Source organism: Pteropus medius, unplaced genomic scaffold, assembly GCF_902729225.1.
Source record: "Pteropus medius unplaced genomic scaffold, Ma_sr-lr_union100, whole genome shotgun sequence".
Lineage (NCBI taxonomy): Eukaryota > Metazoa > Chordata > Mammalia > Chiroptera > Pteropodidae > Pteropus > Pteropus medius.
The window spans coordinates 27,601,317-27,628,034 of NW_024349800.1; the positions used below are offsets into that span (position 1 = coordinate 27,601,317).

Below are 26,718 nucleotides of genomic sequence, written 5' to 3' on the forward strand. Positions count from 1 at the left end.
TCAGTGCAAATACAGTGTAAATGATGAGCTTACGGGGGGGCTATGATTAAATGAAGAAAATTCAGTAGGTTGTTTTAGTAGTCAAGTTAAGACTGCTTACATTCCTGGCTTGGGCAACAGGACAGGTAGTATCCCCTTTCCCAAGGAGAGAAAAAAAACTCAAACAGTAGGAGTAGGATTTCTCTGTGAAGATAACATCTTTGAGCAATCTGAGTATGATGTGCCTATTAGATAACCATATAGAAATCACCTGTCTATAGATGGCTGATTAGTTCTGGAGTTCTATATCTGGCTAAATTTGGGGAGATCATAGAGAAGATGGTTACTGAAGCATGTAGTAGTAAATATACCCATGGAAAGTATTTTAGTTTACTGTGTAGACATGTCTATGTATGCATATTAAACAATGTTAATTGTATGCCATGATAAAGAAATGCAGTTTTAATCACTAACAGTAACATACAACATAATTTGCAAGCTACTTGTAATGGCAGACTTAATAGAATGATGAGGGTCATCAGTGATTGTCACGTAGTTCAGTTTACTTAAATACTTATTGAACAGCTTTTGCAGCTTGTTACTATCATTAAGTGGTAGTATTACAAAGAAAAATCATCACTTTGAGAATTACATTTAAACTTTTATTGTAAACCAGGAAATTATACTATCAGGTTTGCAGAATACAAAAATCAACTTAATTGTAATATGAAAAATGGGTTATAGGTGAGTATGAAAATCCAGGTAAGTGGTTTTAAAAGGGGGATAGGTTCAGGTTTACATTTTAGATGGGGTACTGTGCAGCTTATAAGATAGGTGAAGTCAAGGACGGCAAGTCTGGATGTGGAAATGAGAACTAGGGGATTTATTTTAATGGCATATAATAATGCTAGTGTAAATAGAGTTATCAAGAAATATGTTAAAAATAGAATCAGATCCTATGTTAATTGAAATTAGGTGTAAGAGGAAAACTACAAGGACCACACTTGGTTTCTTGTTTTGGTATCTAAAGAAAGGTGGTGCATTTAGTGAAAGGAAATAAGGTGCATAGTAAAAAAAATTCTAAATCGAGTTGTATGTTAAGTGAAAGATTATCTGCTGTTGATAGTGTCGTACAACTCATTCAGCTTTCACCCGTCTTTTCACAGAGCTCCATAATAAGCATTCATAGTCAGTTTTTGGCAGCACTGGAATCACTGAAGGCCTTCTGGGATGTTATGGATGAAATCGATGAGAAGACTTGGGTACTTGAGCCAGAAAAACCTACACGGAGTGCAACAGCACGCAGAATTGCATTAGGTAGGAAAAAAGAATTGAGCTTTTTTTTTTTTTAAGTATTTGTTTGATTATATTTTATATTAGGAAATGAATCTAAAGACGACATCAGACTGTTAGATGACACTTTTCTGCATGAAGTTAACTATTTTTGGGATGAACTGCAATTAGTATATATTTAAATATTTCAAGTAAAAAGGACAAGTACTGAGGTGTTTCATTATAAAAGGTGACGATCCAATGGAAGTAGTATTCAGAGAGTGTTTAATGAGCTTTTAATTAGTACAGAAACAGTGGAGCAGGTTTTTCAAAACATACGTTAGGAAGAATTGTTAGAAATAATGAAGTCTTCATCCATGAAACTAGAAAAGATTCATGTGAACAAATCTGGTAATATTTTTTGGCAAAAATATAAAGGATAAAAGAATCTGAAGTGGGCCATGCATTGAAAGAGTAAACAAAAAGCACAAAGTAACTGAATATATTGGAAGTATTTTCTTCATTATAAGAAAATGTTATATAACCATAAGTATCATCCTTTAAATATTACCACATTCTCTTTACTATAAAATTGTTTTATGTATTTTTATTATGAGCAAGTTTTTGACTTGAGATTTTATTTTAGGATACATAACTCCAAATTAAAGAAGTTAATTTTTTATAGTCACTCTTCACTTCCAGTTGTTTTTATATCTTTTTTTTTTTTAATTTACTTTTTTTATGGTGACATTGGTTAACAAAACCCAATGTTTCAGCTGTACATTTTAACAATAAGGCATATATATATTTACATTGTGCATTCACCTCCCATAGTTAATTTCTTTGTCACCACATATTTGACCCCGTTTACTCCATCTCCTTCCCCCTTCCCCGCCCCTCTGGTAACCAGACTCTCAAGATTTTAGATGTTTGAAACTATATTTGTTCATACTAACTACTGTAGTTAAATGGTTGGAAGATACTTATTTATATCTTTCCTCCCTTTTTTCCTAGCCCAAATAGATATGTTAAGTTATATATTCCAAAGGACATTTGGAAATTCTGGTATGAATCATTTCCCACTTAGCAATTTTTATAGTTTCCACCCAAGCAAAATAGATTATTTGAGGAGAAAGAAGAAACATGCTATGAGAAGAGGAAGGTATAATTGTGTAGCAGTTCTACAAATGATGTTGTTACTTACCAGTTTGTTAAAGTCTAACACTATTTAATTTGGAATAATTAACCAAATTTTGGTATATTTTTGAACAAGCAGATATTAAGAATAAAAACATTTTCTTCAAAGAAATGTAGTAATTTCACGGCCCCATTAAAATATTATTGTAATTAAATATATCTTGTATTATATTTCTCATTGTTTAGCATAAACTACCTGGTTTTTAATTCACACTGTTTACCTTTTAGCTCCCCGCCCCCTTTTTTCTCCCTTTTAGCCATTGAGTTGCATTTTTAGGACCAAGTTTTTAGCAAATTTATTGAAAAATTAGTTAATATAGAGCCATTGTTGTTAAAGTACCTTCTGGAGTCATTAGCAGATGACATTGCTAAAGGCCAATACGGAATTTGTGTTCATGATATAGAATGCATTAACAAATGAGATTTTAAGTTATTATGTATTTTTTTCTCATTGAATGACTTGTCATTTATTTTACTTTACATTTATTTAAGGCTATTTGCCAGATCTGTAATAATTGTATTTATATGGTTGCCAATCTTAGCCAAAGGCTTATACTCTAGAATATAGAATTTATCGAGACATTTTTACTATAAAAATGAAATTCAAATTGACCTTAATTACACTATGCATCTTCAAAAAATAGTAAAATTTCAGAAATTTGTATGACAGTAGAGTTAAAATTTATAAAAGAATCCAGTGCCAAGTAGAAATAGCTTTCTCTTAGATTCGGCACGCAAGGTTAGTTTTTGTTATTAAATGAAGTTTCTAATTTAACAAGAATTGAACCTGTTGTTAACATATAGGGGAAAACTACATGGAACTAAAGAATTATAAAAACTTCATAAAACTGAGATCTTAAGGATGTTTTTACCACTTATTGTATTTCTAATCTTTATATGTTTGACCATAGTTCTATTACTTTTCAAGAAAGTCTTGAAAAGTAATGTCAACATTTCTTAAACTTGTGCTTTTTTATATTAAAGATTTTTATCATTCCATAGAACTTTTTTATGTAAACTTTGATAGAATTGATGATTCCAATCTAAATTAATTATGTTAACTTATGTATTGACTGTTTTTTGACATTTAGGATCCCCAAATCTTAAGGCATAGTCATAATTTCAAAATTTACTTTTTAACTATAATATAGTGATATATTTCTTTATAAAAAATTTATAAACATTTGGTTACTCTTTCCTTGTGTATATAATGAAATAAGTACCCAGCCAGATACTCCTTTATTTTTTGTTAGATAAACTGTTCTACTTCTAAAAAGCTTAATATTTTTATTTTAGGGAATAATTCTTCAATAAATATAGAGGTAGACCCCAGGCATCCTACTATGCTTCCCGAGTGCTGCTTTCTTGGAGCTGATCATGGTATGCAATCTCAGATTAAAATGTTTTAGCAGAACCATAAAATCCTTGTCTACCACTGTTAAAATATTCTAAAATGTTAATGGTAATTATTTTAAGTGAAAATGTCTCATCATTTTGAACTGTGTATTTTTTTTAATATGATTTAGAATTTCTAATCAAGTAGTTTAAACAAATTCTATAGTTAACAATACTGTATTGTATATTTGAAAGTTGCCAAGAAAGCAGATCTTAAGAGTTCTCATCACAAGAAAAAAAGTTATCTATATGTGGTGATAGGTATTAACTAAACTTGTGGTAATCATTTTTCAATATATACATATACCAAATCTAAAAGTAACAGTGCTGTATGTTAATTTTAAAGAAATTCTGTGCCAAATGTGGTTTTACAAAATGAGAATGGCAAACTCTAAATTAAACTTTTTTTTTTTTAATTTAAATATCTGAAGTGGTGAAACCCCTGGGAATTAAGCTGAGCAGAAACATACACTTGTGGTAGGTATCTTTGCAGTAGAATTGTTACTTTTCTAGGATTTTACTAATTTAATAACAACTTTTTTTCATGCTTTCAGGGATCCAGAAAACAGTCTGTTACAAAATTTGAAAGATGTTTTAGAAATTGATTTTCCAGCTCGTGCTATCCTGGAGAAATCTGTAAGTTTTTTCAGTGCTTTGATATTCCATACAGGTTGCATAATGAAAGTTAGATGTTCTTTTAGGCACCAGAGAAATATGAGGCTGAAAAAGTGAGGGAACTGGAAGATTATAACAGATTTCTGAACTGCAGGCAACAGCTGCATCAAAGAACCTGTTAACCTTAGACTGGTGGTTGTAAGTGTACTTCTTTCATGGTCTTCATAGCAGAAAAATGATTAATGAAAGACATCTTTATTATTAAAAATAGGGGTAAAGGTCCAAAGTAGCTAATGAGATATTTGGATTTTCTATACTACCTGCTTATGGATGACTGAAATAAAGTTCTAATTAGCTTGATATAAGTGTTTGTGAGGGATGGCAGTAAGGTTTCTCAAAATTGAATAAACACTACTATGTTGCAAAATTAAACAACTGTTGACAGTGTTAAGGTGTAGACTATTAAAGTGCTGAGGATGTTTTCGTATTTTTCCTTTAGTTACAGAATATTGAGGTTTAGATAGCAATCACTACCCAATACCAGTTCTTATCTTTACATACTACTGTGACAGTATGCTGATGTACCAGATGGGAAAATTAGTCAAGCCCAAACATCCTGTGAGCCAAAAATAGAATGTTTCTTGTGTATCTTTGTATATAATTTACCAGATGAAAAAGGAAGCACTCTCATACAAATAGCTGTGATGATTTTCTATTATAATAGTTACCTTATAGAAATTATAAAAGTTTAATATTATCTTTACCATATTATGCATTGTCTCACCTTTGTTTTAAACACATATGCTTATATTTTCCTTTTGAAGGATTTTTCTATGGATTGTGGAATTTGTTATGCCTATCAACTTGATGGTGCCATTCCTGATCAAGTGTGTGATAATTCCCAGTGCGGACAGCCTTTCCATCAAATATGCTTATATGAGGTAAAATGAACATCAGCAAGACTTTTTTTCAGCTAACACAACATAGGAAGTATGCGTATTTGGCTTAAGAGTCTAAAATATGTTTGACTATGATCTCTTCTTTTGCATTAGCTCCTATATTACTAGTTCATTCCAGATGTCCATGTCTTCATCATGGTTTCTCATGGGTAAAGAAATGTCCTAACCAAGAACAGGGAAATACATTCATGGACTGCTTATTGACCTTTACCCCTATTTTTAATTTTGATGCTACGTTGGAATCTTTCAGTAAATACCACCACTGTAGATTCATCCAAGTGGGAGTAGTGGTGGCAACAAGGTAAAGGGAACTAGCCTGATGGAATATGTTACTTTTAAGTCTGCTTTCAGTCCTTTCTGCAGTCATTTGCTCTCTACAGCATACATCTTAGGGCACAGTTGACATATGATAAGCTCTGTGTGCATCTGTATACAAAACACTGTGCAGCTGTATAGTGTTTTTATTTTTCAGCATCTTAATATCACTACCTGATTTTTGTGATTAGACATAGCAGTTGGTGCTATCTCCCTTATCTTTAATAAGGGAGAACTGAGGTAGAGATGTCAGTTCACCTTATATAAAATAACAGGTCTAATTATAGGGAACATGTGCTGTCTTTTGTAATAACATTCATTTAATTTTTAAAAAACTGCCTTGTGCTTATAATTAATAGTTAAGAATCCACTATTGGTGATTAAAATGTAAATTTTTAAGAGCCTATGGTATTTTTTATAGGAGAAGTTTTTAATTTGTATTAATGGAATTAGGGTTAGCTCTGTGAACCCCCGAGACCTAGATGCATTTTTGTGTATTTGGTTTAGGGGTAGAAAAGGTGAATAATTTTCGTCAAATTCTTATGGTGGCCTTTAATTTGGTTATAAACCAGTGTGTATAGACCTGGAAATCCATGCTGGTTTCCCCTTAATATTCAGCTCAAGAAATGTTCCCTCTTACTCTTTCTTGCAAAAGAAAATTAAGAAGGTAAATCTTCTGGAGTAAAAGTATAATATACTCAAAAAGAAAGGAAATGATTTCTGGGGTATCTACAATTTGTAATCATTCTAACTGCTCCTTTTCTCTTTTTTAAAAATATCTTCAGTGGTTGAGAGGACTAATGACTAGTAGACAGAGTTTTAACATCATATTTGGTGAATGTCCATATTGTAGTAAGGTAAGCAAATTATCACATTTCATGTCTTTATGCGTTTTCTAAGATTATATAGTATATCAGCTTATCTAAAAATTTTTGACATGTTACTTAAAAAAAAGTTTCTGTAAGATAAATTTTCCATCAGTAATTTTAAAATTCTTCCTTTGATCAAAAAGAGAACACTTTAGAATAACCCCTTTTTTAGATTTCCTAAGTGATCTGAAATTCAGAAAAGTATTTTCCAAACTGTATCATACCATTTTTAGCATAAAGCATGTTTTAGAATGTTCATAAACTTTGTATGTATTCTCTTTTTATAAGCCAATTACCTTGAAAATGTCTGGGAGGAAGCCCTGAAATAAGAATGTAACGTTTCTGTGAAGAACTGGTGACTTTAAAAATTATCAAAAGGATTTTGTTATCTTCAGAGAAAATATAAAGCAAGCCATATTAACATCAAAAGAAAAAGAATGGTGAAGCCATAATAACACACATCTGCCTTTGTGTCTCCATGAAGAGTAAACTGGGAAATTGGAAGCCAAAATCCTGTAGAACTTTCTGTGACTTCCATACCAGCTGTAGAAGTGCTTGTGTACCAGGATGGACATTTTGACTTGTTGAATATGTCTGGACTGGTAAAATCTTGATGGGGTTCATAAAATGAATTTGGGGACTGTATACAGCTTGATTTTTGTCTTCTCCTTATGCTTCCCTATGGGAAAATACATATATAGTACATTAGATTTTGTTATCTAATTACTTTGTATATTCCATAAGAATGTTAAATAAGTTTTTGTGCTTATTTTTCCTGAAAAGTTATTTTAGGAATTTATAAAGTACTTACCAGCATCAAACGGTCAAATCTGGTAAATTCGGTTCTTTTAAGTGAGCCATCTCTTAATTTTTAATCCAAAAATAATATGAAAACAATTTTTTTGGCAAGACAAATGAGATTTAACTTTAGGGTTATAAGATAGTTATAATTAAAAAACTTTTTGGTCATTAACCCATTTCTCGTTTAGGAAAAAAATGCAACTTGCTGCCAGCGTTAATTTTATATAAACATGCTCTATGAGAATGAAGCAAATCTGACTGGTTTTCAGTGTGAAAGTAAAACACTGAAACTGTTCTTGGAGTTATGTCTAAACCACTTGTTTTTAATTGTAACGTAACAGAAATGGATACATAAATCAGATTGATCAAATGAATCTTAGGCTAACAACGGTTCAAGAATGATGTTAACATCATGTACAAGAATGCTACATTTTCTAGGATTTGACATGTTTAGTAATGAAGAATTACTATATTTTGTGAATGGAAATACCACTACTAAAACCAGAATGCTGTAAATAGAATGATGTCATTTGTTTCCAAAGACTATTCATATACTAGAGCGATGCAGAAATAATAATAAAGGCAAGCCATTTTGTGGCAAACTACGGTGGTAAGGTTAGGACTGTAATCTGTGAGTTATTTCAGGGTAAATGGGTTAATGTAGTTCTAGGGGAGCAAGATACTGCATGCCCAGAGTGGCCTCGGCTGGCAGCCAGCCTCCTGCCTGGGATCTGGAGGGTAATATCTTCCAACAACAGACTCAAGAAGACAACTGGTTTTTTAAAAAATCCTTATTTGTCCAGAAAGTTGATCTAGGAAAACATTCTTGCTCTTATCTCCTAGCCAAAAAGGAAAGCAGTCTATACAAATTAACACCAGAATGTGTAGAAGCATACAAAAAAAATTTGTCAAGAGGTGTGGCCAAAGATTCAGAGATGAACATTACCTTTGTACTTTGGTGGGGACTTGGAACATGTGGTGTTCCAAGAATTAGGCTCTCCAGCCTTCATGAAGGTCACAAAATCAGAAATTTGTGGAATCCCATAAGGCAAGAAGCAACATGCCTCTCTAGGAAGAATCAGCTACTATTAGAATTCAGTTTCTGGAATGACTCTGTCTCAATGATCAGGACCTAATCCATATCAATTCAGATTGTAGCAACTCCAGCCAGGAACTATGACTGCATGAGGCAATTACTGTTTAAGCTGCAAAATACCAATTTTTCCCCAAAATGATCTACAGATTCAGCACAATCAAAATCCCAGCAAGCTTTGGAAATGCAAAGGTCCCAAAAGTGCTAAAACAACCTTGAAAAAGAAGAAAGTTGGAGGGCTCACACTTCTAGAAGGATCAAGACGGTATGGTACTGGCATAAGAACAGGCATGCAGAACAGTGGAATAGAACTGCAAGTCTAGGAATACACTCACATTAAACCAGTTGGTTTCTGACAAATGCATCAAGGCAACTCATGGGGGACAGATAATCTTTAACAAAAGTGCTGAGATTTCCTTGCCAAAAGATGAATTTGGACCCCTGCCTCATATTATATATTGACCTAAAATGAATTTTATACCTAAATAAAAAAGCTGGAATATAAAACTTTTAGAATAAACAGGAAGGAGAAAATCTTTGTGACCTAATGTTAAGCAAAGAGTTCACAGCTGTAATACCAAAATCAAGATCCACAAAAGAAAAAAATTGATAAATTCAGCAAAATTAAAGACTTGTAATTTAAAAGGTATCATTTCAAAGTCACAGACTGGGAGAAAATTTTACAAATTATATATCTGATAAAGGCTTGTATCTAGGATATATACTCTTAGAACTCAATAAAGTCAAATAAATGGGCAATTTAAAAAATGGGCCAATGCCACAAAATAGACAATTCTCCAAAGATATACAAATGACCATAAAGCTTATAAAAAGATGCTCGGCATTACTCATGGTAAGAGAAATCCAAAATCAAAACCACAATGAGATGTCATCTTACACCCTTTAGGATGGCTATTATCAAAAGAACAGAAAATAAGTTTGGTGAAGATACGGAGAAATTGGAACCTTTGTGTACTGCTGGTAGGAATATAAAATGGTACAGTCATTATAGAAAATAATACAAAGGTTCCTCAAAACATTAAAAATAGAATTACCATATGATCCATCAATCCCACTTTTGAGTATACATTCAAAAGAACTGAAAGCATCTCAAAGAGATACTTGCACACTGCAGCATTTTTTACAATAGCCAAGATATGGAAGCAACCTAAGTGTCCATTGAAAGATGAAAGATAAATGAGTAAAGATCTGGTACATATATACAATGTGATATTACTCAGCCATAAAAAGAAATGAAATCTTACCATTTGTGACAACATGGATGGACCTAGAGGGTATAATACGAAGTAAAATAAGTCAGAGAAACAACATATAATTTCACTTACATGTGGCATCTAAAGAACTAAACAAACAGACATAGATATGGAGAATAAACTGCTGGATGTCAGATAGGAGGAGGGCTGGCTGGGTGAAAAAGGGTATAGGAATTAAGAAGTACAAATTGGTAGTTATAAAACAGTCATGGGGATGTAAAGTACAGCATAGGGAATATATCAATAATACTGTAATAACTGTGTAGTGCTAGGTGGGTACTAATCGGGATCACTTCATAAATTACATAAATGTCTAACCACAGTACTATACTCTGAAACTAACATAATAATGGATGTCAACTGTAATGTGAAAAAAATTTTTAAGTGTGTGTTTCATTGGCTAGCTGTCTGTTTTGTGGATAAAGTTTTATTGGAACACAGCCACACTCATTTGTTTATGATTGTCTATGGCTACTTTTACACTACAGCAGAGATGAATTGTTCTGACAATGACTGGACCATAAACCTAAAATATTTTACTATCTGGTCCTTTAAGAAAAAGTTTGCTGGCCCCTGGTTTATAGAATGTTTTTTCAAACATTAGAAAGCATTCAAATCATTTTCGGATCTTAAGATTCAGATCTCATTCAAAAGGTCTGATGTGAAACCTTAGATTCTGTGTTTCTAAGAAGCTCTAGGTGATGCCAGTGCAGCTGGCTGTCATGGCACACTTGGAGTAGCATGGGCTTAAGGTATATAATAATCTATGTTGCTAGAGCTAGTTCTTAACCTGGAGAAATTTTGCCCCATAGGAACATTTAGCAATTTCTGGAGACTTTTTGTGTTGTAACAACTGGGAGGACATAGTATTGGCATCTATTGGATAAAGGCCAGGATGGTATCCTACAAAATACAGGACAGGCAGTTAAAACAAATAAGCCAGCCCAATGTGCCAACACTGATGCTATCAGGAAACCCTGCATTATAAGCAGTGAACAGCCTTGAATGCACATTAGAATCAATTAGGAAGCTATGAAAAATGTGAACACCCCTTCTACTTCTGGCTGTAACAGGTATAAGACCTCACTTCCTGCCATGAAAACCCATGAAATAAATACAGTAATAAAAGCAGGCAAAATATACATAGCAATTTATCAGGCAGAGAAAACAAACAAGGCTGTGATTCTTGAGGAAAGGAAAACACAGACCCCAGAAAGGCTACAATTCACGATGATACTCACTTGAGACCAGCCCCCAAAAGTTTAAACAGAATTCAGCACATGATCAAGTTGAACCACCAATAAATTAACTGCCCACCAGGACAAAACACTCTTTAAAGGAATATAATAAAATCTGAATTTCAAGAACTTAACATCCACAGTGTTCAACATACAATAAAACTTTACTACTCATAAGCAGGAAAATGTTACCCATAACTAGGAGAAAAAACAATAAAAATAGACTCAGATGTTACCCAGATGGTAGAATTATCAAATAAGAACAATAAAACATCTATATAAATATGTTCAAGGACTTGGAGAAAAAGTTAAACATAATTAGTGAACAGATGGACTCTCAACAGAAAAATGGAAAATATAATGCACTTCTAGAACTAAAAAGTACAATCTATGAAATGAAAAATTCACTGGACAGGTTTAATAGCTAATCTGACAGCCAACAAGAGGCCCAGCAAAAGAATATCCAATCTGAAGTACAGCAAGATAAAAGACTAATCTGAAAAATGAACAGAGCCTCAGTTATGGTAGAAAAGGTAAGGCATTCTAACTTGCATGTATTTGGATCTTAGAGGGATTAAAGCAGGAAACAAAGAAATCATAGCTGAAACTTTTCCACTTTGATGACAAATAACTCAGATAAAAGAAGCTCAATGAACCAAAAAGCAAGACAACCATCCCTAGAAAACCAGAGATTAAAAAGCAAATCTTAAAAGCAGCTAGAAGGGAGATACATTATTATATACAGGGTCAATGAAAATCATTGCTAACATTCTCATCATTAAAAACACACCCAAGAAGATAGGGAAGCAACATCTTAAAAGTCCAGAACAAAAAATTCCACACCCAATGAGGCCTGCAGAATGAAGGTGAGGGACATCTTATTAACAGGCAAGCCAGAATAACAACATTCTACTCTATTCCTCTTCCTAACTACATCTAAAGACTGGACAAAAATGAATAGAACATTCTGAAATTGTAGAATAGAAGGCAGACTGGATAGGCACCTCAGGATGTGCGAAATGACCCAGCCATGAGTCTCTCATTGCCAAGCCCTCTTCTTTTTGGTTCATCCTATGTATCCCAGCCTAGGCCATAAAGCAGCCTACAGTCTGAAAACAATATGCACAGACAATAAAAGGTCCAAAGGTCTACAGGACAGATTGACTATACCTGTTGTACTCTAGGTGAAACCATAAAAGAAGCTGCACATCTTCTTCCCACCACATGCTGTGGAGCCTGTCAAGTATCACCACCCTGTACTAGCCAGGGAGCACATCTATCCTCCCAACTAAGCACTGAGGAGACTAGAGTGGAGCCCTGTCAACCATCCCAACACTAACAAGGCAGTATCCTGTCTCACTGGGTGTTATGGCAATTATGAGAGAGGTGGCACCCCTCCCTCCCTACCAGGTACTTATTATAGGGACTACCGCGCAGAGCCTTGTAAACTGTCCTTCTCTGCACTAACAGGCAGAAGCAATGCCTCCTGCAGCAGACCAGACACTGTGGAGACCGAGGGGTAGAGTCCTACTGACCATGCCTGCCTTGCATTAAGCAAAGAGCAAAGAGACAGCAACTTTCAAACACTGGGGAGGATCCCTACTGACCATCACTGCCGTGTGCTAATAAGCAAATGATAGCAAAAGAGGCAATAGCCCACACCCTCCTAACTAGAAAACTCTCCTCTCAGTAATTAGTAGAACTACTAGAGAAAATTAGCAAGGCTATAGAAGAAACTGATGATACCACAAACCAATGAGATCTGATATATAGGACTCCACCACAAAACAAGGGAAATACGTGTTCTTTTCAACTGTAACTGCAACATTCACTGAGAGATCATTATCCTGGGTCATAAAATAAACCTTAAATTTAAAACAAAATTATACAAAGTATGTTCTCAGACAATAATATAAATTATAAATCGACAACAGAAATCTTCAAATACTTAGAAATGAAACAACACACTTCTGATAGCCAGGGCATCACAAAAAATGTCTCAAGTACAAAATGTCTCGAACTATACAAAATAAAAATACAATATGTAAGCATTCATGGGATGCAGTTAAAATGGGGCTTAGCAAGACATTTATAACATTAAATGTTCATATTATAAAAAAATGAAGGGCTGAGATCAATAGCTTAACTTACCTAAACTAGAAAAAGGAAAATAAATCAAAATCAAGCTGAAGGAAAGAATAAGGAAATCTCCAAGCACTTGAAAATTTAAAAGCACTTTTATGAATAGGTCTAAGAAACCCATGAGAAACTTAAAAATATATTGAACTGAATGAAAATATCAAAATATGTGGGACACGGATAACACTATCTAGAAAGGAAATCTATAATACTAAATACTTATATTGGAAAAGAAAAGTCTCAGTTCAATAATTGAGACTTAAGTCTCTACCTCAAGAAACTAGAAAATATAAATTCAAGAGCAGAAATCAATGAAATTGACAACAGAAAAATAGAGAAAAAAACAAACAAAAGATGGTTCTGCAAAAAGATGAATAAAATTGATAAACCAGACCCTCAAAAAAAAGAGAGAAAACAACTAGTCAATATCTAGGATGAAAGAAATATTACTATAGATCCCATGGATATTTAAAGGATTTAAATAAGGGAATACTGTGAACAGTTCTTAAAAATGACAGTTCAGATGAAATGGACCACAAATTATCAAAAGCAACTCAAGATGAAATATATTAGGAGTTGGTAAACTGGTCAGCAGGCCATATCAAGTACACCACCTGCACCTGTTTTGTACAGTCTACCAACTAAGAACAGTTTTTACTGTTTTTTTTAAATGGTAGGGGGAAAAAGTTGTGACACTTGAGAATTATATGGAATTCAAATTTCAGTGCCGTAATTTAAGTTTTGTTGGAACTCAGCTATACTCATTTGTTTACGTAGTGTTATGATGCTTTTGTGCAACAATTCAGAGACGAATAGTTGTGACAGAGACTACAGAACCTATAAAACCTGTATATTTACTATCTTGCTCATTACAGAAAAGTGTGCCAACTCCTGAAATAGATAATCTGAACATTTTTATTTTTAGTAAAGGAATTTAATTCATAGTTAAAAAGAAAAGAAGTTTCCAGGCCCAGATGGTTTCACTGGAGAATTCTCCAAAACATTTTTAAAAGAAACACCACCAATTCTTCTCATTCTCTTCTAGAAATTAGATGAAGGAAAACCTCATTTCTGTGAAGCCAGCATTATCCTGATACCAAAACCAGACAGAGACAATAGAATAAAAACTACAGCTCAGTGGTCCTCATAAACATATGCAAAAACTCTTCAACAAAATACCAGCAAACTGAATCCAGCAACATGAAAAGAATAATGTATCATGCCCACGTGAGTCTATTTGAGAAATGTAAGATTAGTGCAATATTCAAACACCAATCAATGTCATCCACCATGTTTACAGTAAAGATGAAAAATCATATGATTTCACATGTTGATACCACATCCATACTTCAGAATACTACTGAGCAATAAAAAGGAACGAACTGTTGATACATGCAAAACACAGATCTCAAAGGCATTATGGTGAATGAAATAAAGCCCATCTCAACAAGTTACATAGTATGTAATATGATTTATAAGAGATGCTCAAAATGGCAAAATTACAGAGCTACAGAACAGACCAGTGCTTTCAAGGGTTTAGGATTAGGGGGTATTGTCACTATAAAGCAGTATAAGGGAGTTTCTCTGTGGTCATGGAACAGTTAGGACAATTGAGGTGTCTACTCAATATGTGTAATTAAGTGTCATGGAACACACACACACATAAAAACTGGTGACCAAATAAGGTCTGTATTTTGAAGTAAACCAATGTCAACTCCAGGTTTTGAAAATCATACCATGGTTATAGAAGATGATTTAATTGGGGGAAGCTAGTGAAGCGTACAGGGGAGTTTTCTATTTTTGCAATTTGAGTCTATAATTACTTCAAAATAAAATGCTAAAAAAATTAATTCAGAAATATAGTTCCAGCTTTCTCCACACCAGAGAAAAAGGTGAAATGAAGATATTTTCAGACAGACAAAAGGTGAGAGAATTAGTCTCCAGGAAATCTACACTGCAATAATTGTTAAAGAAATTTCTTTAGGCTGAAGGGAAATGATGTCAAATGTAAACTCAGATCTACTGAAGGTCTGAAGAATTCCAACGACAGTAAAGATGGGCATGTTAAAGACTTTCCCATCTTTTTCAATTTCTCTGGAGGAAAAATGACTTGAAAGCACAATAATAACTGCATTATGGAATTATAAATGTATATATGACAGTAGTACAAAGGATGGAGGGATAGATGGAAATACGTTTTTGTAAGGTTCTAATACTATATGTGAAGTGGTAATACTAACTCAGGGTGGACTGTGATAAGTTAAAGGTGCACATTATAATTTCTAGAGCTGTGCTAGCACAGTGGCCACCAGCTACATATGACTCGAACACTGGAAATGTGGCTAGTCCAAATTGAGATGTGCTGTTAGTGTAAAACACACCAGAGTTTGAAGACTTGATATGATAAAAATATAAAATATCTCAAAAAAATTTTTGTATAAAACATTGCAACATTTTGAATACTGGCTTAATTAGAATATATTAAATTTTTCCTGTTTTTTACTTTTTTCAATGTGGCTACTAAAAGATTTAAAATTACATGTAAGGCTCACATTTTATTTCTAGTAGATAGAGTTGTTTTAGATCAGGGGTTTGCAAACATTTTCTTCAAAAGAGCAGATAAATATTTTAGGAATTTTCGGCCATACCGTCTGTTGCAATTACTTAGCTCTGCCACTACACCATGAAAGTAGCCTTAGATAATGTGTAAGAAAATAAGTACAGCTATATACTAATAAAACGAATTACAAAAATAGGTAGCTGGCTGAATTTGGCCCATGGGCTATAGTTTGCTGAACCTACCTATGTTCTAGAGCAGTGCTCCCCAACCTTTTTGGCCTCAGGGACTGGTGCTCCTATGAGAATCTAATGCCTGGTGATCTGAGGTGGAGCTGAGGCGGTGATGCTACTAGCACTGGGGAGCAGCTGCAAACACAGATGCTTTGCTTGCTGGCCAGCCATTCACCTCCTCCTGCTGTGTGACCTGGTTCCTAATAGGCCACGGACCAGTATTGGTCTGCAGCCCAGGCATTGGGGACCCCTGTTGTAGAGTAACCACTAAAAATCTCTCCAAAAAACCAAAGAAGTATAGTTAAAAAAGCCAAGAGAGAAGAGGGAAATTCTCGATTAGTCCAAAAGAGAGCAAGAGGGAAGTAAAAAGGGACAAATAATAAATGGGGCTAAAACAAGTAGCAATACTGTAGATTAAGCCCAACTACACCAATAATTGCATTAAATGTAAAAGACATTAAAAGGAGATATATTTTAGACTGTACAAAAAAAGCAAGACAACTCCTATCTACAAAAACGCATATATATACAAGACACAAAAACATAAAAAGATAGAAAAGAACATACCATTTAAATACTGATCACAGAGACACCACAATTGTTAATGCAAAATCAGACAAAGTAGAATTCAAGACAAGTGCATTGACAAATATAAGAAAAGTTTCATAATGATAAACAGTACAGTTCACCAAGATGTAACAATGGCTTTGACTTTCAGCCAACATGGTGGAGTGAGTAAATGCTGTGCTCGCCTCCTCCCACAGTCACATAAAAATTCCAACTAAATCATAAAACAACCAACATTGAAAACCACCTGAAGACTAGCTGAACAGAAGTTCTATAAGAATATAAATAAGCCATGTGAAAACTGGTAGGGAGGGCAGAGATGCCGAATGGGCAGGTCCCACACCTACAGTATGGCAATTAAGAATCAGGAGGGACATCTTGGTCACGGAAATCTACCCCTCCCTTACAAGGAGCAAGGGGTCCCAGCCCCATGCTGGGCTCCCAGCCTGAGACTCCAGCTGCTGGAGTCCTAGGCATTCCCCTTGAGGGGCCTGCACACAGACACACTCACTTTGAGCTCTCATACACGGTGGGGGTGGGTTGACCCCTCAAAGAGCTCCAGGGATATAGGGAGGAACGGAATTGACTAACTTCAGGGTGAAGGCTGGAGGGGTAGTGGTCAGGACAGCTCTCTCCAGGGACAGAGACACAGGCAGGTGCCATTGCTCCTTTGTTTAGCCTTCCCCTCACCCAGCCAGCCCAGCATAGGCAGGCACCAAATTTAAGGTTTCCATGAACCTGGTTAACACTTCACTTCTCCCTGATGACTCCTTGAAACCCTACCCCACCCCACCCCACCCCACCCAACTCATGTGCCTTGCCTGAGACACTTCTAGTAGCTTTTACACACAAGCAGCCTGCCTTGGATGCTGCTGCAGACTTTCCTAAACTCTCTCACAGGTCCATGGACCCTAAACAAACAGCAATTGGCCTCGGCATGCCCTGTCCTTCTTGTTAAGCAGCCCCAAGCTCAGCACAAGTGGTGACCGGTCTCAACTTGCATTGTAACACCCAGCAGGTGGCCCCAAGCTTGGCCTAACCTGCAGTCAGTGTTAGCCTGGAATGCAGCTTCAACAAAGTGGCCACAAATCCAGCACAAGAGATGGATGACCTCAGCTCACACTGTGGTGCCCACCAAAGGTACCAAGCCTGGAACTAGTGGCATCCAGCTTGGTTTGCAGCATAGCCTCTCCCAAGAACCTCCAGGCCCAGCACAAGCAGCAATCAACTACAGATCACTCTGTAGCTCCCACTAAGCTCCTTGAGCTGGACACAAATGACTGACCTTGGCCGGTACCAGAGCCCCTCCCAAGAGCCTCCAGAAACAACAAAGCCAGTGGCCAGCTTCAGACCACACAAGGCACCACCCAACCAGCTCCACAAATGACACAACCCAACCAGCTCCACAAATGACACAATCAAAGGGCTAACTCAGCTGGCAACAGCCCCACTACAGCAACTATCACTCTGTGGGTCTCCTTCCATATAACATCTTGTCTACTGTAGTAACAACCATCCCTCACAGCCAGTCAGCCTGAGGATCAATCCAACCCACAGATGTACCAACAGCAATCAAGGCTTAAATCAACAAGAAGGCACACACACCCACACTAGGGACACTCTTGGAGCACGTGGCTCAGGCAAACAGGGAGACAGTGCCACTGGACTTCACAGGGTACTTGCTACATAAGGCTGCTCTGCCAAGACTGGGAGATGTAGAAGATCTACCCAATATATAGAAACAAACACAGGGAGTCGGCCAAAATGAGAAGACAAACATGTCCCAAATGAAAGAACAGGACAACTCCAGAAAAAGAAGTCAACACAATGGAGATGAGCAATCTACTAGATGCAGAGTTCTAAACACTGGTAATAAGGATGGTCAATGAACTTAGGGGAAGACTAGATGAACTCATTGATAATCTCAACAAAGAGAAACAACAACAAAAAACAGAAATGAAGAATAAATGAAGAAAACATCGGAGGGACTCAACAGATTAGATGAAGCAGAGGATTGAATCAGCAATCTGGCAGACACAGTAACAAAACAGCCAAGCAGAACTAGTAAAAAGAAGTTTAAAAAACAGGCTAGTTTAACATAAAAGTTTAAAAACAGGCTAGTGACAAACATAAAATATAACAACATTCACACTTGTAGGGGGTCCCAGAATGAAAAGACAAAGAGCAAAAGATTGAAAACCTATTTTAAGAAATAATGACTGAAAACTTCCCTTACTGTGGCAAAGAAAATAGATATAACAAGTCTAGGAAGTGCAGGGTCCCTAACGAGATGAACCTGAAGAGGCCTACCCCAAGATATATCATAATTAAAATGCCAAAGGTTAAAGACAGAGAATCCTAAGAGCTCCAATAAAACCGTCAGTTGATTTCTGAACAGAAACTTTGTAGGTTGGAAGGAATCATCAGGAAATAGTCAAAGTGATGAAATGCAGGGACTTAATGCAAGATTACTCTACCTAATAAGGCCATCATTTAGAATCCTAGGAGAGACAAAGAGTTTCTTGGACATGGAAAAGCTGAAAGAGTTCATCACCACCAATCCAGTATTATTAGAAATGTTAACAAATTTAAGAGGAGGAAAAAAGTAAAAAATATGGATAATAAAATATCACACAATAAAAATTCTCTGATAAAGGCAAACACATAATAAAATCAGTGGTCAACCAACACTAAAGCTAGTACAAAGATAAAAGGCAAAAGTAGGAAGAGCATGTGTAATTACAATAGTAAATTAAGGGATACACACAAACACACAAAAGAAGTAAAAATATAACAACAAAAACATAAATGTGGTGGATGTTAGTAAAAATAGTGTGATCTTAGAATGTGTTTGAAACTTAAGCAACGATCAACTTAAAATAGACTGCTATAAACAGAGCTTGGTATATAGGAAGCACATGGTAACCACAAACCAAAAATCTATGAGAAATACACAAGAAATAAGGAGAAAGAAACCCAACACTATAGAAAGTCATCAACATACAAGAGAATAAGAAAGGAACAGAGAACTTAAAAACAATCAGAAAACAATAAAATGGCAATAAGTACACACCTATCAATAATTAAATGTAAATGGACTAAATGCTCAAATCAAAAGACCTAAGGTAGCTGAATGGATTAAAAAAAAAAGACCCATACATATTCTGCCTATAAGAGATCCATTTCAGATCTAAAGACACACACAGACTGAAAGTAAAGGGATGGAAAAGATATTTCATGCAAATGGAAACAAAAAGAGCTGCAGTAGCAATACCTATACCAGACAAAAGAGCTTTAGAACAAGGGCTGTTACTAGAGACAGAGAAAGACATTTCATAATGATAAATGGATCAATCCGATAAGAGGATATAACTCTCATAAACATCTACGCACCCAACATAGGAACTCCTTAATATATAAAGCAACTATTAACAGACATAAAGGGAGAAACTGATAGTAATGCAGGTTATAGTAGAGAACTTTAACATCTCACTGACATCAATGGAAAGATCACTCAGACAGAAAATAAGCAAGGAAATGGTGGCCATAAGTGACACTTTAGACCAACGGATTTAATTGTATTTTTAGGACATTTCACCCCAAAGCAGTGGAATATACATTTTCTCAAGTATACATGCAACATTTTCCAGGCTAGACCACGTTAGTCCACAAAACAAGTATCAATAAATTTAAGAAGACTGAAATTATATCAAGCATATGAAACTAGAAATCAATTACAAGAAGAAAACGGAAAAACACAAATGTGGAGTCTAAGTAACATGTTACTAAACAACAAATGGATTAACGAGATCAAGGAAGAAATCAAAGGATACCTTGAGACAAATGAATGACAGCACGACAACACAACAACCCAAAATCTATGGGACACAGCCAAAACAGTTCTAAGAAGGAAATTTATAGCAATACATGCCTAGCAATACAACCTCAAATCTATGGGACACAGCCAAAACAGTTCTAAGAAGGAAATTTATAGCAATACATGCCTATCTCAAGAAAAAAGAAAAATCTTAAACAATCTAACCTGACACCTAAAGGAATCAGAAGAACAACAAACAAGGCTCAAAGTGCATAGAAGGAAGGAAATAATAAAGATCAGAGCAGAAATAAATGAGTCTAAAAAAAAAAAAATGGCAAGATCAATGAAACCAAAAGCTGGTTCTGTGAAAAGATAAATAAAATCAATAAACCATTTAGCCAGACTCATCAAGAAAAAAAAGAGAGGGCCCAAATAAATAAAATCAGAAATGAAAGAGAAGAAGTGATGACTAAAACCACAGAAACAGAAAAGATTATCAGGAAATACTATGAACAATTATCTGCCAAAAAGTTGGACCATCTGGAAGAAATGAATAAATACCTACAAACATACAATCTTCCAAGGCTGAATCAATAAGAAACAGAAAATATGAAGAGATAGATAACTACTAACAAAATAGAATCAGTAATTTAAACATTCTCAACAAACAAAAGCCTTGGACCAGATGGATTCACAGTGAATTTTACCAAATAAAGAAAAATTAATATCCTCAAACTATTATAAAAAGTTGAAGAGAAGGGAAGACTCTCCAACTTATTTTATTAGGCCATCATTACTCTGATACCAAAACCATACAAAGACATTACAAAAAAAAATTATACACCAATATTCCTGAAGATTATAGAGGCAAAAAATCCTCAACATAATATGAGCAAACTGAATTCAGCAGTACATTATGAAGATTGTACAGCATGATCAAGGACACAAAGCTGGTCCAATACATGCAAATGAAGTAACATGATACCACATAAATAAAATGAAGGATAAAAATCATATGATTTTTATCAATAGATGCAGAAAATGCACTTGACAAAATCCAACATCCATTTATGATAAAAAAAAAAAACCACTTAGCAAAGTGGAGATAAAGGAAACATATCTCAACTTAATAAAGGCCACATATGACAAACCCACAGCTAATATCATACTCAATGCTGAAAAGCTGAAAGCTAATTTTTTTTAAGGATGTCCATTTTCACCACTTTTATTCAACATAGTATTGGAAGTCCTAGCCACAGCAATCAGACAAGAAAAAGAAAAAAAAGGCAACTGAATTGGAAAAGAAGTAAAACGGTCATTATTTACAGATGACATACTATATAGAGATCCCTAAAGATTCCACCAAAAAACTGTTAGAACTGATAAATGAATTCAGTAAAGTAGCGGGATATAAAAATATTCAGAAATTGTATTTTTATACACCAATAATGAACAATTGAAAGAGAAATTAAGACAACAATCACATTTACAATTGCACCAAAAAAGAATAAAATACCTAAGAATAAATTTAACAAAGAAGGTATAAGACCTGTATGTGGAAAATTAAGACACTGAAGAAAGAAACGGAAGAAAATACAAATAAATGGAAACACATACTGTGCTCATGGATAGGAAGAACTTTTAAATTCTTTGTTAAACATTGTTAAAATGTCCATACTATGCAAAGCAATCTATAGATTTAATACAATCCTTATTAAAATACCAATAATATTTTTCACAGAACTAGAACTAATAATCCTAAAATGTATATGGAACTACAAAGACTCCGAATAGCTAAAGCAATTGTGAGAAAGAAGAACAAAGTTGGAGGTATCATGCTATTTGATATCAAACTATATACCAAGGCTATAGTAATGAAAATGGCATGATACTGGCACAAAAACAGAATGGAAAACTCAGAAATAAACCAATACCTATATGGTCAATTAATCTATGATGGAGGCAAGACTAACAATGGGATAAAGACTGTCACTTCAATAAATGGTGTTGAGAAAACTGGACAGACACATGCAAAAAAATGAAACTGAATCTCTTTCTTATACCATACACAAAAATAAACTAAAAATGGATTAAAGACAAAGTAAGACTCAAAACTATAAAACTCCGAGAGGAAAATATAGGCAGTAAACTCTGACTCTGCTCATAGAAATACTTTTTTTGATATGTCTCCTCAGGCAAGGGAAACGAAAGAATAAACAAATGGGACTACATCAAACTAATGAGATTTTGCACAGCAAAGGAAACCATCAACAAAATGAAAAGACAACCTACTGAATGGGAGAAGATATTCATTAATGATACATCGAATAAGGGGTTAATATCTGAAATATATAAGGAACTCATACAACACACACAACATAAACAAGCCCCAAACAAACAAAAAACATAAAACAGACAATCCAATGAAAAAATGGGAAGACGACCTAAATAGACATTCCTCCAAAGAGGACAAAAAGATGGCCGGCCAACAAACATATGAAAAGGCTCAACATCGCTAATCATCAGTGAGATGCAAATTAAAACAACAATGAGATACAACCTCACACCTGTCAGAATGGCTATCAATAAATCAACAAACAAGTGTTGGTGAGGATGTAGAGAAAAGGGAAGCCTCGTGCACTGCTGGTGGGATTGTAAACTAATGCTGCCACTATGGAAAACAGTATGGAGCTTCCTCAAAAATATTAATAGAACTACTATATGACCCAGTAATTTCACTTCTGGGTATTTATCTGAAGAAATCCAAAACAATAATTCAAAGATACATGTATCCCTACCTCCACTGAAGAATTATTTACAATAGCCAAGATATGGAAGCAACCTAAGTGTCCAACGATAGACAAATGGATAAAGAAGATATGGCAAATATATACAATGGAATATTGCTCAGCCAAAAAAATAAAATCCCGCCAATTGCAACAACATGGATGGACCTAGAAGATACTGTGCTAAGTGAAATAAGTCAGAGACAGACAAATACCACATAATTTCACTTATATGGGGAATCTAAAAAACAAAATAAACCAAACAGAAACAAACTCATAGAACATCTATGGTTGCCAGATTGGTGAGGGGGGAGTTGGGGAGATAAGTGAAAAAAGGGATTAAGTACCAGTTATGAAAACAGTGCCAGTTATGAAAACAGTCATGGGGATGAAAAGTACAGCATAGGGAATATAGTCAATAATATTGTAATAACTATGTATGATATCAGATGGGTATCAGACTTGTCAGGGTGATCACTTCCTAAGTTATATAAATGTCTAATCACTATGTTGTACACCTGAAACTAATATAATATGTCAAGTGTAATTAAAAAAATTTTTAAAAGATATGCTAAAATTGTATGCACCTACTAAAAGGTCATCAAAATTCATGAAGCAAAAATTTATAGAACTAAAGGGAAAAATAGATGAAGCCACAATTATACCTGAAGCTTTTAATACTTGTCATTAAGTAATAAACAGGAGAACAAAATACAGCAAAACAGTAAGGATACAGAAAATTTGAACAACACCATCAAATAGTTTAACCTAATTAACATTTGTTGAATAGTATAGCCCAAACTTCAGAACACATGTTCTTTACAAGTACAAAAGAAACATTCACCAAGCTAGGCCTTCTGGGCTATAAAACAAGTTGCAATGAATTTTAAAGGATTGCCATTACACAAGATACATTCTGATGAGAATGGAATTAATTAGAAATCAGTAATAAAAAAATACTCAGAAAATCTCAAAAACATTTAGGGATTAAATAGCATACTTTTAAATAATCCATGGTTCAAAGAATATGCAAGAGAAATTAGAAAATATATTTAATTGAATGGTAATGAAAACACAACATATCAAACTATGTGGAATACGGCTAAAGCAATGCTTGAAAATTTATAGCTCTGTATTTTAGAAAAAAAAAGGCTTAAAATCAAATGATTTAAGCTTTTACTTTATGAAGCTTGAAAGAAAAAAGACAAACCCAAAATAAGTAGAAGGAAGGAAATGATAAAAAATGAAAATTAGTTCAACAGAAATGAAAATCAGATCAACAATCAACAAATCCAAAAGTCGGTTCTTTGTAAAGATCAGTACAAATGATTGGTAGATAGATTAGACAGATAGGTAGATAAATAGAGAGATAAATAAATAAATGTTACCATTACCAGGAATGAAAGAAGGGATATAAATATGGATAGTGAAGATAGTAAAAAGATAAGAGAATACTTACAAATTTGACAACTTAGACGGACAAATTCTTTGAGACAGATTACCAAAACTGACACAAGAAAATCAAATGATCATTATATCTTCTATAAATTTATAACTAAAAAATTTTCTATAATGAAACTCTAGACTCGGTTTTCTTGCTAAAGTCTATCAAACATTTATAAAATACAAATCTTACACATTTTCTGAAAAGAGACACTTCCAACTCATATAACTCAAATAATGACCTGAAAATAAAGCCGAACAAGGACACTATGAGAAAAGTAAATCAAAGACCAATATCTCTCATCGATGGAGACATAAAAATCCCTAATGGAATAACAGCAAAATGAATTCAGTATGACAACACATCGTGACTAAGTGGGGTTTATCCCAGATATAAAAGGTTAAATTAACATTCAAACAATGTCACTCATACTACTAAAGGGCAAAAATCACATGATCATCTCAATCGATCTATAAAAAGCATTTAATACCTATTCATGACTTAAATTTATTTTTCAGCAAACTACAAATACCATGAAATTTCTTCAATCTGATAAAGGGCTTTTAGAAAGAACCTATTGCTACTTACTGGTGAAAGGATGAATGCTTTCCCCATAAGATCAGGAACAAAGCAAGGATGCCCACTCTCACTACTTCTACTCAATTTAGTATCAGAAGTCCTGGCAAGTGTAACAGCCATAAAAACAAAAACAAACAAGCAAAAAAATGCATACGAGTTGGAAAAAAAAAGAAGTAAAACTATTCATAGACAACATCATTGACCATAGAAAATCCTAAGAATGTACAAAAGAAACTACTAGAATAAGTGAATTTAGGAAGATCTAAAGACACAAGGTCAATAGACAAAATCAAGTGTACTATATATATGAGTAACAAATAACTGAAATTTGAAATTTTTTAAAAATGTCATTCACAATAGGATGAAAATCTAAAGTAGAGATAATTTTAATGGAAGATGTGTAAGATATCTATACTAAAAATTATAAAATATTGTTGAAATTAAAGATCTATGTAAATGGGAGGAAATATCAGGTTCGTGCACCAGAGGACTCAATGTTGTTGAGATTTCAGTTCCCCCTTAACTGATCTTTAGATTTAGTGTAGTCCCAATCCAAATCCCATTGTGCTTTTTAGTGGAAAATTGACATGCTGGTTCTTAAATGTTAGGGAAGGGACCAGGACCTAAAATGGCCAAGCCATTCTTAAAGAAAATGGGTGATGGACTTGCACTACCTAATTTCAGAACTTGCTGTAAAGCTACTGTAATTGACGCAGTGTGTTGGTGTAAGGATAGACATATAGATTGATAGAGAAGAGAGAGTCCAGAAATAGGCCCACACTCATTCAGTCTGCTGACTTTTGACAAGGGCTCCCAAGAAATTTAATTAAGGAAAGGAAAATCATTTTACAAATAGTCTGGGACAATGGACTTTCTATACAGAAAAGATTGAACCTCAACCCCTACCTCTCACCATAATTGATTTGAGATGCTCATAGGCCCAAACATGAAAGCTAACTAAAACTATAAGCCTTCCAAAATATATATATCAATAGCAAAATAATGTTGTAACCTTGAGGCAGGCAAAGGTTCTTGGATTTCTTTACAGGAAAAAAAATCCAAAGAAAAAAACTGATTAATTGAACTTCGAATAAAAATAACAAACAGCTTCTGCTCATCAAAGACACAAGTAAATGAACAGGTAGGCTGTACACTAAGGAAAAGACATCCATAATACGAATACTGGATGGAAGACTTACATATGAAATACATAAAGAATTCCTATAACTCAATAATAAAAAGATAATCAGCTATATAAAAAAATGAGTCAAAACACGTGAAAAGACATTTCACAGAAGAAGATATATGAATGGGCAGTTGGCACATGAAAACGTGCTCAAAATTACTAGTCATCAGGTAAATGATAATTAGAATCACCGTGAGATACCAATATACACATGTTGGAAGGGCTAAAATTAAAAAGACTGACAACAACAAATGTTGGGAAGGATATGGATTGGCTGGAACTGTCATACATTCCTGGTGGGAGTATAATATGGGAACCATTTGTCAGCTTTTTATACAGTTGAAAATGCATCTATGACCCAGCAATTCCACTTCTCAGGAGAAAGAAAACATGTGCACAGAAG

The 26,718-nt window shown here is 34.4% G+C and overlaps 2 protein-coding genes across 8 annotated transcripts in view; one reads left to right on the forward strand and one right to left on the reverse strand.

The window, feature by feature from the left end:
• Nucleotides 1-8,021, forward strand: part of FANCL (FA complementation group L) — a 69,163-nt gene extending 61,142 nt beyond the window's left edge. For all 3 annotated transcript variants that reach the window (XM_039887099.1, XM_039887100.1, XM_039887098.1), the window contains 7 exons: nucleotides 1,146-1,296; nucleotides 3,745-3,828; nucleotides 4,275-4,320; nucleotides 4,398-4,479; nucleotides 5,283-5,399; nucleotides 6,518-6,589; nucleotides 6,890-8,021. In XM_039887099.1, the coding sequence (XP_039743033.1) occupies nucleotides 1,146-1,296; nucleotides 3,745-3,828; nucleotides 4,275-4,320; nucleotides 4,398-4,479; nucleotides 5,283-5,399; nucleotides 6,518-6,589; nucleotides 6,890-6,925 (588 nt within the window). In that variant the 3' untranslated portion in view covers nucleotides 6,926-8,021. The remainder of the gene's footprint in view (nucleotides 1-1,145; nucleotides 1,297-3,744; nucleotides 3,829-4,274; nucleotides 4,321-4,397; nucleotides 4,480-5,282; nucleotides 5,400-6,517; nucleotides 6,590-6,889) is intronic.
• Nucleotides 620-26,718, reverse strand: part of VRK2 (VRK serine/threonine kinase 2) — a 104,634-nt gene continuing 78,535 nt past the window's right edge. For 2 of the 5 annotated variants that reach the window (XM_039887094.1, XM_039887093.1), the window contains exon 13: nucleotides 4,196-7,280. In XM_039887094.1, coding sequence (XP_039743028.1) covers nucleotides 6,993-7,280 — 288 coding nt within the window. In that variant the 3' untranslated portion in view covers nucleotides 4,196-6,992. Of the gene's footprint in view, nucleotides 1,261-4,195; nucleotides 7,281-9,760; nucleotides 9,784-26,718 lie in introns of those variants that run through there. The other 3 variants (XM_039887095.1, XM_039887097.1, XM_039887096.1) reach the window with 3 other exon arrangements.